At 48.9% G+C, this 17,288-nt stretch overlaps 1 protein-coding gene across 1 annotated transcript in view; it reads right to left on the reverse strand.

The window, feature by feature from the left end:
- SLC4A2 (solute carrier family 4 member 2) overlaps positions 1-17,288 on the reverse strand; it is a 104,669-nt gene that overhangs the window by 41,107 nt on the left and 46,274 nt on the right. The window contains exon 3 of the mRNA XM_089667602.1: positions 31-190. Coding sequence (XP_089523728.1) covers positions 31-190 — 160 coding nt within the window. The remainder of the gene's footprint in view (positions 1-30; positions 191-17,288) is intronic.

A 17,288-nucleotide genomic window follows, 5' to 3' on the forward strand; every position in this document is an offset into this window, starting at 1 on the left:
TCTGTACTGTACATGGTAGGACCCTCTTACACTGGAAGTCCTCCTCGCTGTAGCTCTTCCCCAGCTCTGTGGGACTCCGAGGATGAGCATCTTGCAGGATATCTTCAAATCTCTCCACAACAAGGGCCTGAATCACATCTCCTTCCTCTTCATAGTGGAGGGACGTCTGAGGAGAAAGTTCCGGAGGCGGCTGGAGAGAGAACATACAGAGAAGTGCGGGTGAGTATAGAGGACAAATATACCCCAATCTACCGATACTGGATCACTGGAGTGGAGGAACCTCCCGATCCCATGACATTCCTGCAGTGTGGGACTCCCATCATACATGGTACTCACCTCCTCCCATCATACATAGTACTCACCTCCTCCCATCATACATGGTACTCACCTCCTCCCATCACACATGGTACTCACCTCCTCCCATCACACATGGTACTCACCTCCTCCCATCACACATGGTACTCACCTCCTCCCATCATACATGGTACTCACCTCCTCCCATCATACATAGTACTCACCTCCTCCCATCATACATAGTACTCACCTCCTCCCATCATACATGGTACTCACCTCCTCCCATCACACATGGTACTCACCTCCTCCCATCACACATGGTACTCACCTCCTCCTATCACTCATGGTACTCACCTCCTCCCATCACTCATGGTACTCACCTCCTCCCATCACTCATGGTACTCACCTCCTCCCATCACTCATGGTACTCACCTCCTCCTATCACTCATGGTACTCACTTCCTCCCATCACACATGGTACTCACCTCCTCCCATCACTCATGGTACTCACCTCCTCCCATCACTCATGGTACTCACCTCCTCCCATCACTCATGGTACTCACCTCCTCCCATAATGCATTATACTCACCTCCTCCCATCACACATGGTACTCACCTCCTCCCATCACTCATGGTACTCACCTCCTCCCATCACACATAGTACTCACCTCCTCCCATCACACATGGTACTCACCTCCTCCCATCACACATGGTACTCACCTCCTCCCATCATACATGGTACTCTTGGTCCCCGTTCTGTTGGTAAACTCAGCTTCCACCTCTCAGTATTACCCATAATGTCAGATTCTGGTTTGGAATAGTCCAATCCTTCCAGGTGACCCACACACAAGGCAAGGATTCTCCCAAACGTTCCTGCAGATTCTTCCCTACACGTGAGTGCTACATGCTTGGAATCACATGGTCAGTCCCTGTAATAGGGAACACGTCACCCCTGCCTTGTCCTCAGATGTCCATCCAGTATTCCACACAAGATGAGAAGCAGTTATCATAAGAACATTGCTAGGGATGCCACATTCCATGAAAATGTCGACTTCTAGAAGAGCGGGGGAAGGGGGGGAGTATTTACTAGGAAAGACAATCTGCAAACTCAGTACGGTTGCCATGGTTGCAAGGAGATTAAATTTGAATTTGTTGGCCAAGTATACAAAATTGTTGCTGCCTATAGTTTAGAAAGAAAAAGGTGTTCACATGTGTTACAGAACGGCTTGGGCAGTGACCACATGTCCCGGGTCCAGCTTTCATCCACCTGGACTTTCCCATGTTGACCACATGTCCCGGGTCCAGCTTTCATCCACTTGGACTTTCCCATGTTGACCACACGTCCCGGGTCCAGCTCTCATCCACCTGGACTTTCCCATGTTGACCACACGTCCCGGGTCCAGCTTTCATCCACCTGAGATTTCCCATGTTGACCACACGTCCTGAGTCCAGCTTTCATCCACCTGGGATTTCCCATGTTGACCACACGTCCCGGGTCCAGCTTTCATCCACCTGGGATTTCTCATGTAGACCACATGTCCCGGGTCCAGCTTTCATGCACCTGGAATTTCCCATGTTGACCACACGCCCCAGGTCCAGCTCTCATCCACCTGGAATTACCCATGTTGACCACACATCCCGGGTCCAGCTTTCATCCACCTGGAATTTCCCATGTTGACCACACGTCCCGGGTCCAGCTTTCATCCACCTGAGATTTCCCATGTTGACCACACATCCCGAGTCCAGCTTTCATCCACCTGGGATTTCCCATGTTGACCACACGTCCCGGGTCCAGCTTTCATCCACCTGGGATTTCTCATGTAAACCACATGTCCCGGGTCCAGCTTTCATGCACCTGGAATTTCCCATGTTGACCACACGCCCCGGGTCCAGCTCTCATCCACCTGGAATTACCCATGTTGACCACACATCCCGGGTCCAGCTTTCATCCACCTGGAATTTCCCATGTTGACCACACGTCCCGGGTCCAGCTCTCATCCACCTGGACTTTCCCATGTTGACCACACGTCCCAGGTCCAGCTCTCATCCACCTGAGATTTCCCATGTTGACCACACATCCCGAGTCCAGCTTTCATCCACCTGAGATTTCCCATGTTGACCACATGTCCCGGGTCCAGCTTTCATCCACCTGGACTTTCCCATGTTGACCACACGTCCCGGGTCCAGCTTTCATCCACCTGAGATTTCCCATGTTGACCACACATCCCGAGTCCAGCTTTCATCCACCTGGGATTTCCCATGTTGACCACATGTCCCGGGTCCAGCTCTTATCCACCTGGAATTTCCCATGTTGACCACACATCCCGGGTCCAGTTTTCATCCACCTGGAATTTCCCATGTTGACCACATGTCCCGGGTCCAGCTTTCATCCACCTGGAATTTCCCATGTTGACCACATGTCCCGGGTCCAGCTCTCATCCACCTGGACTTCCCCATGTTGACCACACGTCCCGGGTCCAGCTTTCATCCACCTGGAATTTCCCATGTTGACCACATGTCCCGGGTCCAGCTCTCATCCACCTGGAATTTCCCATGTTGACCACATGTCCCGGGTCCAGCTTTCATCCACCTGGGATTTCCCATGTTGACCACACGTCCCGGGTCCAGCTTTCATCCACCTGGAATTTCCCATGTTGACCACATGTCCCGGGTCCAGCTTTCATCCACCTGGGATTTCCCATGTTGACCACACGTCCCGGGTCCAGCTCTCATCCACCTGGAATTACCCATGGTGACCACATTTCCCGGGTCCAGCTTTCATCCACCTGGGATTTCCCATGTTGACCACACGTCCCGGGTCCAGCTTTCATCCACCTGGAATTTCCCATGTTGACCACATGTCCCGGGTCCAGCTTTCATCCACCTGGGATTTCCCATGTTGACCACATGTCCCGGGTCCAGCTCTCATCCACCTGGAATTTCCCATGTTGACCACATGTCCCGGGTCCAGCTTTCATCCACCTGGAATTTCCCATGTTGACCACATGTCCCGGGTCCAGCTTTCATCCACCTGGAATTTCCCATGTTGACCACATGTCCCGGGTCCAGCTCTCATCCACCTGGACTTCCCCATGTTGACCACACGTCCCGGGTCCAGCTTTCATCCACCTGGAATTTCCCATGTTGACCACATGTCCCGGGTCCAGCTCTCATCCACCTGGAATTTCCCATGTTGACCACATGTCCCGGGTCCAGCTTTCATCCACCTGGGATTTCCCATGTTGACCACACGTCCCGGGTCCAGCTTTCATCCACCTGGAATTTCCCATGTTGACCACATGTCCCGGGTCCAGCTTTCATCCACCTGGGATTTCCCATGTTGACCACACGTCCCGGGTCCAGCTCTCATCCACCTGGAATTACCCATGGTGACCACATTTCCCGGGTCCAGCTTTCATCCACCTGGGATTTCCCATGTTGACCACACGTCCCGGGTCCAGCTTTCATCCACCTGGAATTTCCCATGTTGACCACATGTCCCGGGTCCAGCTTTCATCCACCTGGGATTTCCCATGTTGACCACATGTCCCGGGTCCAGCTCTCATCCACCTGGAATTTCCCATGTTGACCACATGTCCCGGGTCCAGCTTTCATCCACCTGGGATTTCCCATGTTGACCACACGTCCCGGGTCCAGCTTTCATCCACCTGGAATTTCCCATGTTGACCACATGTCCCGGGTCCAGCTTTCATCCACCTGGGATTTCCCATGTTGACCACACGTCCCGGGTCCAGCTCTCATCCACCTGGAATTACCCATGTTGACCACACGTCCCGGGTCCAGCTCTCATCCACCTGGAATTACCCATGTTGACCACACGTCCCGGGTCCAGCTTTCATCCACCTGGAATTTCCCATGTTGACCACACGTCCCGGGTCCAGCTTTCATGCACCTGGAATTTCCCATGTTGATCACACGTCCCGGGTCCAGCTCTCATCCACCTGAGATTTCCCATGTTGACCACACATCCCGAGTCCAGCTTTCATCCACCTGGGATTTCCCATGTTGACCACATGTCCCGGGTCCAGCTCTCATCCACCTGAGATTTCCCATGTTGACCACACATCCCGAGTCCAGCTTTCATCCACCTGGGATTTCCCATGTTGACCACATGTCCCGGGTCCAGCTCTTATCCACCTGGAATTTCCCATGTTGACCACACATCCCGGGTCCAGTTTTCATCCACCTGGAATTTCCCATGTTGACCACATGTCCCGGGTCCAGCTTTCATCCACCTGGAATTTCCCATGTTGACCACATGTCCCGGGTCCAGCTCTCATCCACCTGGACTTCCCCATGTTGACCACACGTCCCGGGTCCAGCTTTCATCCACCTGGAATTTCCCATGTTGACCACATGTCCCGGGTCCAGCTCTCATCCACCTGGAATTTCCCATGTTGACCACATGTCCCGGGTCCAGCTTTCATCCACCTGGGATTTCCCATGTTGACCACACGTCCCGGGTCCAGCTTTCATCCACCTGGAATTTCCCATGTTGACCACATGTCCCGGGTCCAGCTTTCATCCACCTGGGATTTCCCATGTTGACCACACGTCCCGGGTCCAGCTCTCATCCACCTGGAATTACCCATGGTGACCACATTTCCCGGGTCCAGCTTTCATCCACCTGGGATTTCCCATGTTGACCACACGTCCCGGGTCCAGCTTTCATCCACCTGGAATTTCCCATGTTGACCACATGTCCCGGGTCCAGCTTTCATCCACCTGGGATTTCCCATGTTGACCACATGTCCCGGGTCCAGCTCTCATCCACCTGGAATTTCCCATGTTGACCACATGTCCCGGGTCCAGCTTTCATCCACCTGGAATTTCCCATGTTGACCACATGTCCCGGGTCCAGCTTTCATCCACCTGGAATTTCCCATGTTGACCACATGTCCCGGGTCCAGCTCTCATCCACCTGGACTTCCCCATGTTGACCACACGTCCCGGGTCCAGCTTTCATCCACCTGGAATTTCCCATGTTGACCACATGTCCCGGGTCCAGCTCTCATCCACCTGGAATTTCCCATGTTGACCACATGTCCCGGGTCCAGCTTTCATCCACCTGGGATTTCCCATGTTGACCACACGTCCCGGGTCCAGCTTTCATCCACCTGGAATTTCCCATGTTGACCACATGTCCCGGGTCCAGCTTTCATCCACCTGGGATTTCCCATGTTGACCACACGTCCCGGGTCCAGCTCTCATCCACCTGGAATTACCCATGGTGACCACATTTCCCGGGTCCAGCTTTCATCCACCTGGGATTTCCCATGTTGACCACACGTCCCGGGTCCAGCTTTCATCCACCTGGAATTTCCCATGTTGACCACATGTCCCGGGTCCAGCTTTCATCCACCTGGGATTTCCCATGTTGACCACATGTCCCGGGTCCAGCTCTCATCCACCTGGAATTTCCCATGTTGACCACATGTCCCGGGTCCAGCTTTCATCCACCTGGGATTTCCCATGTTGACCACACGTCCCGGGTCCAGCTTTCATCCACCTGGAATTTCCCATGTTGACCACATGTCCCGGGTCCAGCTTTCATCCACCTGGGATTTCCCATGTTGACCACATGTCCCGGGTCCAGCTCTCATCCACCTGGAATTTCCCATGTTGACCACATGTCCCGGGTCCAGCTTTCATCCACCTGGGATTTCCCATGTTGACCACACGTCCCGGGTCCAGCTTTCATCCACCTGGAATTTCCCATGTTGACCACATGTCCCGGGTCCAGCTCTCATCCACCTGGAATTACCCATGTTGACCACACGTCCCGGGTCCAGCTCTCATCCACCTGGAATTACCCATGTTGACCACACGTCCCGGGTCCAGCTTTCATCCACCTGGAATTTCCCATGTTGACCACACGTCCCGGGTCCAGCTTTCATGCACCTGGAATTTCCCATGTTGATCACACGTCCCGGGTCCAGCTCTCATCCACCTGGAATTACCCATGTTGACCACATTTCCCGGGTCCAGCTTTCATCCACCTGAGATTTCCCATGTTGAGTATTATAAAAGGAAACCTCAAAGCAAACGGCTGTGACAGAAACGTGTACGCTGCCATTGTCATTTTGAAAACGTTCTTTGATGAACTACAATGAGAATTTGGTGGCTTTAATATATAGGGAATAAACAACCCATGAATTCTGACTTCACTGGCTGCATGCTTGTGGATGGCTCACTCAGAAAGTAGTGGATATAGCCAGAGAAGAAGCATGTTGACACAGGGCCCCTGATTCCCTCAGCACAGGCTTCCCGCTGCTGCTATTGGAACCTCCAGAACAAGAAGGTGGCCAGACGAGGGCAGGCCCTTCACATGAATATGGTGCTCTACAGGTCTGATTAAACTCAACTGTTGCTACGGGCGATGGCACGGAATTGCTCTTCGCACACTTTTAAACTTTTTCTTTCTGATCCTCGAAATGTCTGATAACTAATAATATGTGAGGAGGGCCTCTGCCTGCCGTGGGTTACAGCAGAGGACGCAAGGAGTCGGAGAGTTGGGAGCCATTCAACTGAGGTTGGAAGCAAAGCTAGAAGGATGGAACTAGGACAGCGAGAGGTGCTGGAGCCGGAAAATACTGAACAATGGCTGGTCTGGTCTACCCATTGATGGATCACTTACCTTCTCCATGTCCAGCAGTGAGGCTGAGGTACTCCCGGAGAGAGGAGAATGACCTGAAGTGAGACTGGAGAGGACATATGGAGGTAGGACTGACATTGTGGGGACAATACCTCAATGGCTGGTCTGGTCTACCCATTGATGGATCACTTACCTTCTCCATGTCCAGCAGTGAGGCTCAGGTATTCCCGGAGAGAGGAGAATGAGCTGAAGTGAGACTGGAGAGGACATATGGAGGTAGGACTGACATTGTGGGGACAATACCTCAATGGCTGGTCTGGTCTACCCATTGATGGATCACTTACCTTCTCCATGTCCAGCTGTGAGGCTCAGGTACTCCCGGAGAGAGGAGAATGACCTGAAGTGAGACTGGAGAGGACATATGGAGGTAGGACTGACATTGTGGGGACAATACCTCAATGGCTGGTCTGGTCTACCCATTGATGGATCACTTACCTTCTCCATGTCCAGCTGTGAGGCTCAGGTACTCCCGGAGAGAGGAGAATGAGCTGAAGTGAGCCTGGAGAGGACATATGGAGGTAGGACTGACATTGTGGGGACAATACCTCAATGGCTGGTCTTGTCTACCCATTGATGGATCACTTACCTTCTCCATGTCCAGCTGTGAGGCTCAGGTACTCCCGGAGAGAGGAGAATGAGCTGAAGTGAGACTGGAGAGGACATATGGAGGTAGGACTGACATTGTGGGGACAATACCTCAATGGCTGGTCTGGTCTACCCATTGATGGATCACTTACCTTCTCCATGTCCAGCTGTGAGGCTCAGGTACTCCCGGAGAGAGGAGAATGAGCTGAAGTGAGCCTGGAGAGGACATATGGAGGTAGGACTGACATTGTGGGGACAATACCTCCCCTTCCACCTTATCAGTATACAGATTGTCGGCACAAGGACGTGGGGACAGGAAGAAATATCTGAATTTATTCCACATCAAATATTGACAATCTCAGCAATGTCACTTGTAGTGCAGAGAATTGTGGAAGTCCTTCAGTCCGCGAGAGTTACAGGAACCCAACCGTATGGAAAGCTTCAGGGCAGACCTCAGTCCCAACTGTCTGCGTGTAGAACATCCCATACGTCATATGGTAGACAGCAAACAGGGTGCACAACATACTCCATGGCATACAGTACTACATGGTCCACTGACAACAGTCCAACAACCCATTGGGTTCAAAGCATATCCCATGTCTTACAGCTCATGGCATACAGAGCCCATGGCATACAGAACCCATGTCATACAGAGCCCATGTCATACAGAACCAATGACATACAAAGCCCATGGCATACAGAACCCATGTCATACAGAACCCATGTCATACAGAGCCCATGGCATACAGAACCCATGGAATACAGAACCCATGGCATACAGAACCCATGGCATACACAGCCCATGTCATACAGAGCCCATGTCATACAGAACCCATGGCATACAGAACCCATGGCATACAGAACCCATGGCATACACAGCCCATGTCATACAGAGCCCATGTCAGACAGAACCCATGGCATACAGAACCCATGGCATACAGAGCCCATGTCATACAGAGCCCATGGCATACAGAACCCATGTCATACAGAACCCATGCCATACAGAACCCATGTCATACAGAGCCCATGGCATACAGAGCCCATGTCATACAGAGCCCATGGCATACAGAACCCATTGTATACAGAGCCCATGTCATACAGAGCCCATGTCATACAGAACCCATGGCATACAGAGCCCATGTCATACAGAACCCATGGCATACAGAGCCCATGTCATACAGAACCCATGGCATACAGAACCCATGTCATTCAGAACCCATGGCATACAGAGCCCATGTCATTCAGAACCCATGTCATACAGAACCCATGGTATACAGCCCATGTCATACAGAACCCATGTCATACAGAACCCATGGTCCACTGACAACAGTCCAACAACCCATTGGGTTCAAAGCATATCCCATGTCTTACAGCCCATGACATACAGAGCCCATGTCATACAGAACCCATGTCATACAGAACCCATGGTATACATCCCATGGTATACAGAGCCCATGTCATACAGAACCCATGGTATACATCCCATGGTATACAGAGCCCATGTCATACAGAGCCCATGTCATACAGAACCCATGGTATAGAGAACCCATGGTATACAGAACCCATGGCATACAGAGCCCATGACATACAGAACCCATGGCATACAGAACCCATGGCATACAGAACCCATGGCATACAGAGCCCATGACATACAGAACCCATGGCATAGAGAACCCATGGTATACAGAACCCATGGCATACAGAGCCCATGACATACAGAACCCATGGCATACAGAACCCATGTCATACAGAACCCATGGCATACAGAACCCATGGCATACAGAGCCCATGTCATACAGAACCCATGTCATACAGAACCCATGGCATACAGAGCCCATGTCATACAGAACCCATGGTATAGAGAACCCATGGTATACAGAACCCATGGCATACAGAACCCATGGCATACAGAACCCATGGCATACAGAGCCCATGACATACAGAACCCATGGAATACAGAGCCCATGACATACAGAACCCATGGCATACAGAACCCATGTCATACAGAACCCATGTCATACATAGCCCATGGCATACACAGCCCATGGCATACAGAACCCATGTCATACAGAACCCATGTCATACAGAGCCCATGGTATACAGAACCCATGCTATACAGTCCATGGCATACAGAACCCATGTCATACAGAACCCATGTCATACAGAGCCCATGTCATACAGAGCCCATGTCATACAGAACCCATGACTTACAGAACCCATGATATACAGAACCCATGTCATACAGAACCCATGGCATACAGAACCCATGTCATACAGAACCCATGTCATACAGAACCCATGTCATACAGAACCCATGTCATACAGAACCCATGGCATACAGAACCCATGTCATACAGAGCCCATGTCATACAGAACCCATGTCATACAGAACCCATGGAATACACAGCCCATGCCATACAGAACCCATGGCATACAGAACCCATGTCATACAGAACCCATGGCATACAGAACCCATGGCATACAGAACCCATGGCATACAGAACCCATGGTATAGAGAACAGTCAGATCCAGAATACAATGTCAGGGAACAGTCAGATCCAGAATACAATGTCAGAGAACAGTCAGATATAGAATACAATGTCAGAGAACAGTCAGATATGGAATACAATGTCAGAGAACAGTCAGATATAGAATACAATGTCAGGGAACAGTCAGATATAGAATACAATGTCAGGGAACAGTCAGATCCAGAATACAATGTCAGAGAACAGTCAGATCCAGAATACAATGTCAGAGAACAGTCAGATATGGAATACAATGTCAGAGAACAGTCAGATATAGAATACAATGTCAGGGAACAGTCAGATCCAGAATACAATGTCAGGGAACAGTCAGATCCAGAATACAATGTCAGAGAACAGTCAGATCCAGAATACAATGTCAGAGAACAGTCAGATATAGAATACAATGTCAGAGAACAGTCAGATCCGGAATACAATGTCAGGAAACAGTCAGATATAGAATACAATGTCAGAGAACAGTCAGATCCAGAATACAATGTCAGGGAACAGTCAGATCCGGAATACAATGTCAGAGAACCGTCAGATATAGAATACAATGTCAGAGAACAGTCAGATCCGGAATACAATGTCAGGAAACAGTCAGATATAGAATACAATGTCAGAGAACAGTCAGATATGGAATACAATGTCAGGGAACAGTCAGATATAGAATACAATGTCAGGGAACAGTCAGATATAGAATACAATGTCAGGGAACAGTCAGATCCAGAATACAATGTCAGGGAACAGTCAGATATAGAATACAATGTCAGAGAACAGTCAGATATAGAATACAATGTCAGAGAACAGTCAGATATAGAATACAATGTCAGAGAACAGTCAGATATAGAATACAATGTCAGGGAACGGTCAGATCCAGAATACAATGTCAGGGAACAGTCAGATATAGAATACAATGTCAGGGAACAGTCAGATCCAGAATACAATGTCAGGGAACAGTCAGATCTAGAATACAATGTCAGAGAACAGTCAGATATAGAATACAATGTCAGAGAACAGTCAGATATAGAATACAATGTCAGAGAACAGTCAGATCCAGAATACAATGTCAGGAAACAGTCAGATCCAGAATACAATGTCAGAGAACAGTCGAATCCAGAATACAATGTCAGAGAACAGTCAGATATAGAATACAATGTCAGGGAATAGTCAGATATGGAATACAATGTCAGAGAACAGTCAGATCCAGAATACAATGTCAGAGAACGGTCAGATTAAGAATACAATGTCAGAGAACAGTCAGATCCAGAATACAATGTCAGAGAACAGTCAGATCCATAATACAATGTCAGAGAACAGTCAGATATAGAATACAATGTCAGAGAACGGTCAGATATAGAATACAATGTCAGGGAACAGTCAGATCCAGAATACAATGTCAGAGAACAGTCAGATCCTGAATACAATGTCAAGGAACAGTCAGATACAGAATACAATGTCAAGGAACGGTCAGATCCAGAATACAATGTCAGAGAACGGTCAGATTAAGAATACAATGTCAGAGAACAGTCAGATATAGAATACAATGTCAGAGAACAGTCAGATCCTGAATACAATGTCAGAGAACAGTCAGATCCTGAATACAATGTCAAGGAACAGTCAGATCCAGAATACAATGTCAGGGAACAGTCAGATTCAGAATACAATGTCAGAGAACAGTCAGATTCAGAATACAATGTCAGGGAACAGTCAGATCCAGAATACAATGTCAGGGAACGGTCAGATCCAGAATACAATGTCAGAGAACGGTCAGATCCAGAATACAATGTCAGAGAACAGTCAGATATGGAATACAATGTCAGAAAACAGTCAGATATAGAATACAATGTCAGAGAACAGTCAGATATGGAATACAATGTCAGAGAACAGTCAGATATGGAATACAATGTCAGAGAACAGTCAGATCCAGAATACAATGTCAGAGAACGGTCAGATATGGAATACAATGTCAGGAAACAGTCAGATCCAGAATACAATGTCAGAGAACGGTCAGATCTAGATGACAATGTCAGGGAACAGTCAGATATGGAATACAATGTCAGAGAACAGTCAGATATAGAATACAATGTCAGAGAACAGTCAGATATGGAATACAATGTCAGAGAACAGTAAGATATAGAATACAATGTCAGAGAACAGTCAGATCTAGAATACAATGTCAGAGAACAGTCAGATATGGAATACAATGTCAGAGAACAGTCAGATATGGAATACAATGTCAGAGAACAGTCAGATATGGAATACAATGTCAGAGAACAGTCAGATATGGAATACAATGTCAGAGAACAGTAAGATATAGAATACAATGTCAGGGAACAGTCAGATCCGGAATACAATGTCAGGGAACAGTCAGATATGGAATACAATGTCAGAGAACAGTCAGATATGGAATACAATGTCAGGGAACAGTCAGATATGGAATACAATGTCAGAGAACAGTCAGATCCAGAATACAATATCAGTGAACAGTTATAGAATACAATGTCAGGGAACAGTCAGATCCAGAATACAATGTCAGAGAACAGTCAGATCCAGAATACAATGTCAGAGAACAGTCAGATCCAGAATACAATGTCAGAGAACAGTCCGATATAGAATACAATGTCAGGGAACGGTCAGATCCAGAATACAATGTCAGGGAACAGTCAGATATGGAATACAATGTCAGAGAACAGTCAGATCCAGAATACAATGCCAGGGAACAGTCAGATATAGAATACAATGTCAGAGAACAGTCAGATCCAGAATACAATGTCAGAGAACAGTCCGATATAGAATACAATGTCAGGGAACAGTCAGATCCTGAATACAATGTCAGGGAACAGTCAGATATGGAATACAATGTCAGAGAACAATCAGATCCAGAATACAATGTCAGGGAACGGTCAGATCCGATATACAATGTCAGAGAACAGTCAGATCCAGAATACAATGTCAGAGAACAGTCAGATCCAGAATACAATGTCAGAGAACAGTCCGATATAGAATACAATGTCAGGGAACGGTCAAATCCAGAATACAATGTCAGGGAACAGTCAGATCCTGAATACAATGTCAGGGAACAGTCAGATATGGAATACAATGTCAGAGAACAATCAGATCCAGAATACAATGTCAGGGAACGGTCAGATCCGATATACAATGTCAGGGAACAGTCAGATCCAGAATACAATGTCAGAGAACAGTCAGATATAGAATACAATGTCAGAGAACAGTCAGATCCAGAATACAATGTCAGGGAACAGTCAGATCCAGAATACAATGTCAGAGAACAGTCAGATATAGAATACAATGTCAGAGAACAGTCAGATCCAGAATACAATGTCAGAGAACAGTCAGATCCAGAATACAATGTCAGGGAACAGTCAGATCCAGAATACAATGTCAGGGAACAGTCAGATATAGAATACAATGTCAGGGAACGGTCAGATCCAGAATACAATGTCAGAGAACAGTCAGATCCAGAATACAATGTCAGAGAACAGTCAGATCCAGAATACGTCAGAGAACAGTCAGATATAGAATACAATGTCAGGGAACAGTCAGATCCAGATTACAATGTCAGGGAACAGTCAGATCCAGATTACAATGTCAGGGAACAGTCAGATCCAGAATACAATGTCAGAGAACAGTCAGATCCAGAATACAATGTCAGAGAACAGTCAGATCCTGAATACAATGTCAGAGAACAGTCAGATATAGAATACAATGTCAGGGAACAGTCAGATCCAGAATACAATGTCAGAGAACAGTCAGATCCTGAATACAATGTCAGAGAACAGTCAGATATAGAATACAATGTCAGGGAACAGTCAGATCCAGATTACAATGTCAGAGAACAGTCAGATCCAGAATACAATGTCAGGGAACAGTCAGATCCAGAATACAATGTCAGGGAACAGTCAGATCCAGAATACAATGTCAGGGAACAGTCAGATCCAGAATACGTCAGAGAAGAGTCAGATATAGAATACAATGTCAGGGAACAGTCAGATCCAGATTACAATGTCAGAGAACAGTCAGATCCAGAATACAATGTCAGGGAACAGTCAGATCCAGATTACAATGTCAGGGAACAGTCAGATCCAGAATACAATGTCAGAGAACAGTCAGATCCAGAATACAATGTCAGAGAACAATGAGATCCAGAATACAATGTCAGGGAACAGTCAGATCCAGAATACAATGTCAGGGAACGGTCAGATCCAGAATACAATGTCAGGTAATTTTCGACAATGAATCTAGATTCAGGGAAATGTTACATACAGTATAGCGTGTTAGAGCGACATTCATACAGAGTTAGTTGCTAAGAAACATTCAGATCCAGAGAACAATGTCAGAGAACAAGTGATGGATACAGAAAACAGTGTACAGGGGTCACTGGAGGAGGTTAAAGGAGTTCATCTTCTCATGAAGGCATCTCACCTGGTTCAGAAGGAAGTCCATAGTGGGTGTCAGTCAAAGCGGTCTTGAATCAAGCACTAAAGGCCAGAGCACCAGTTGTAGAGTAGGGGTCCAGACCCTGACACGAGCAGTAGAGGCCGGAGCACTGGTTGTAGGGTGGGGGTCCAGACCCTGACACAAGCAGTAGAGGCCGGAGCACTGGTTGTAGGGTGGGGGTCCAGACCCTGACACGAGCAGTGGAGGCCGGAGCACTGGTTGTAGGGTGGGGGTCCAGACCCTGACACGAGCAGTGGAGGCCGGAGCACTGGTTGTAGGGTGGGGGTCCAGACCCTGACACGAGCAGTGGAGGCTGGAGCACTGGTTGTAGGGTGGGGGTCCAGACCCTGACACGAGCAGTAGAGGCCAGAGCACTGGTTGTAGGGTGGGGGTCCAGACCCTGACACGAGCAGTAGAGGCCGGAGCACTGGTTGTAGGGTAAGGATCCAGATCCTGACACAAGCGGTAGATACCGTAGTATCGTTTGTAGGGTCGGGGTTCAGACCCTGACACAAGCAGTAGATGCCGGAGAACCAGTTGTAGGGTGGGGGTCCAGACCCTGACACAGCAATAGAGGCCTCAGCACCAGTTGTAGGGTAGGGGTCCAGACCATGACACAAGCGGTAGAAGCCTCAGCACTGATTGCAGGGTAGGGGTCCAAAACCTGACACAAGCGGTAGAGGCCTCAGCACTGGTTCTAGGGTAGGGGTCCTGACCATGACACAAGCGGTAGAGTCCTCAGCACTGGTTGCAGGGTAGGGGTCCAAAACCTGACACAAGCGGTAGAGGCCTCAGCACTGGTTCTAGGGTAGGGGTCCAGACCATGACACAAGCGGTAGAGGCCTCAGCACTGGTTCTAGGGTAGGGGTCCAGACCATGACACAAGCGGTAGAGGTCTCAGCACTGGTTGTAGGGTAGGGGACCAGACCCTGACACAAGCGGTAGAGGCCTCAGCACTGGTTGTAGAGTAGGGGTCCAGAACCTGACACAAGCGATAGAGGCCTCAGCAGTAGTTGTAGGGTGAGGTCCAGAACCTGACACAAGCGATAGAGGTCTCAGCAGTGGTTGTAGGGTAGGGGTCCAGACCATGACACAGGCGGTAGAGGCCTCACTATTGGTTGTAGGGTGAGGTCCAGAACCTGACCCAAGCAGTAGAGGCCAGAGTAGTGTCACATGTAGGTCTGGAGAACACAGGACCCCATTTAACCCTTCAGATTTCGGTGTGACCCTCTCCCTACCATCACACCCATCAGACATGGACCTGCTGAGGACGCAGAATCTCTCGGAGACCCTCGGAGTTGGAATTAACCAACTCCCATCCAGAGATCTGATATGTGCAGGTGAGGCAGCGGTTACTTATTAACTGCAGAGTAAACACGTGTAATCAGACAGAGGAGACTCGGCTTCTGTGTCAGGCAGGAAACAACTAATAAACATGAGAAGCTGCCAATCCCATAGGTGCCGGTCCCCCAAGTCCCCCCACCAACATGTGTGTGTGCTTCTCCTCCATCACCTCCCCATTCCAGACAATTCACCATACAAACACAATCAGACTCTCCCAGGCAAATGATAGTTTTGGCCTCCTGTTGACCTGGCTATGCAGGTAAGTGTCCTGACCTCACTGGCTACATGCTTGCCTCAGGCCAGTGACTCAGAGTAGGCAGGCAGGTAGTATATGGGGAAGGTGATGATCCTCGGTGGTCTCCATGTCTCTCCTATAGACTTTCTGTATCTCGCCTTGTGTGGTCTTACAATGAATAGGGATGGAAGTCTCCACCCAGGTCACCCCCCCCCCCATCCATCTCATGGGGGGCACAAACCCCAATCTACTCATGGAGTGTGTTCTGACCATCACCCCAAATGTTCTACATACAAAGGACTACACCTAGGGTGGTCACCTCATCCCTTTAATACTGAACACATGAATGACACGGGTTCTGAGGCTGATGAAGGTTCTACTCACCCAGTGCCTGATCTGCATTACATCAGCCCCAGAACCTGTGCAATTCATAGGTGTTCCGGAATAAAGGGATGAGGTGACAACCTGAACTAAACATGATCTGCAGAACTCAAAAACGTGACTTGGCGGTGACAAACTGGTTGTGTATGGTGGATCTGGTCATGTATAGGGTGAATCTGGTCGCGTAGGGTGGATCTGGTAATGTAGGGTGGATCTGTTCTTGTGTAGGGTGGATCTGGTCGTGTAGGGTGGATCTGGTCGTGTAGGGTGGATCTGGTCGTGTAGGGTGGATCTGGTCGTGTAGGGTGGATCTGGTCATGTATGGGGTGGACCTGGTCATGTATGGGGTGGACCTGGTCATGTATGGGGTGGATCTGGTCATGTATAGGGTGAATCTGGTCGCGTAGGGTGGATCTGGTAATGTAGGGTGGATCTGTTCTTGTGTAGGGTGGATCTGGTCGTGTAGGGTGGATCTGGTCATATAGGGTGGATCTGGTTGTGTAGGGTGGATCTGGTCGTGTAGGGTGGATCTGGTCGTGTAGGGTGGATCTGGTCATGTATGGGGTGGATCTGGTCATGCATAGGGTGGATCTGGTCGTGTAGGGTAGATATGGTCGTGTAGGGTGGATCTGGTTGTTTATACGATAAATCTGGTCGAGTAGGGTGGATCTGGTCATGTATAGGGTGGATCTGGTCATGTAGGGTGGATCTGGTCATATAGGGTGGATCTGGTCGTGTAGGGTGGATCTGGTTGTGTATAGGGTGGATCTGTTCGTATAGGGTGGATCTGTT

The sequence above is a fragment of the Staurois parvus genome, unplaced genomic scaffold, assembly GCF_062004578.1.
Source record: "Staurois parvus isolate SC_StPar_1 unplaced genomic scaffold, SC_StPar_1.0 ptg003408l, whole genome shotgun sequence".
In the NCBI taxonomy this organism is placed as follows: Eukaryota; Metazoa; Chordata; class Amphibia; order Anura; family Ranidae; genus Staurois; species Staurois parvus.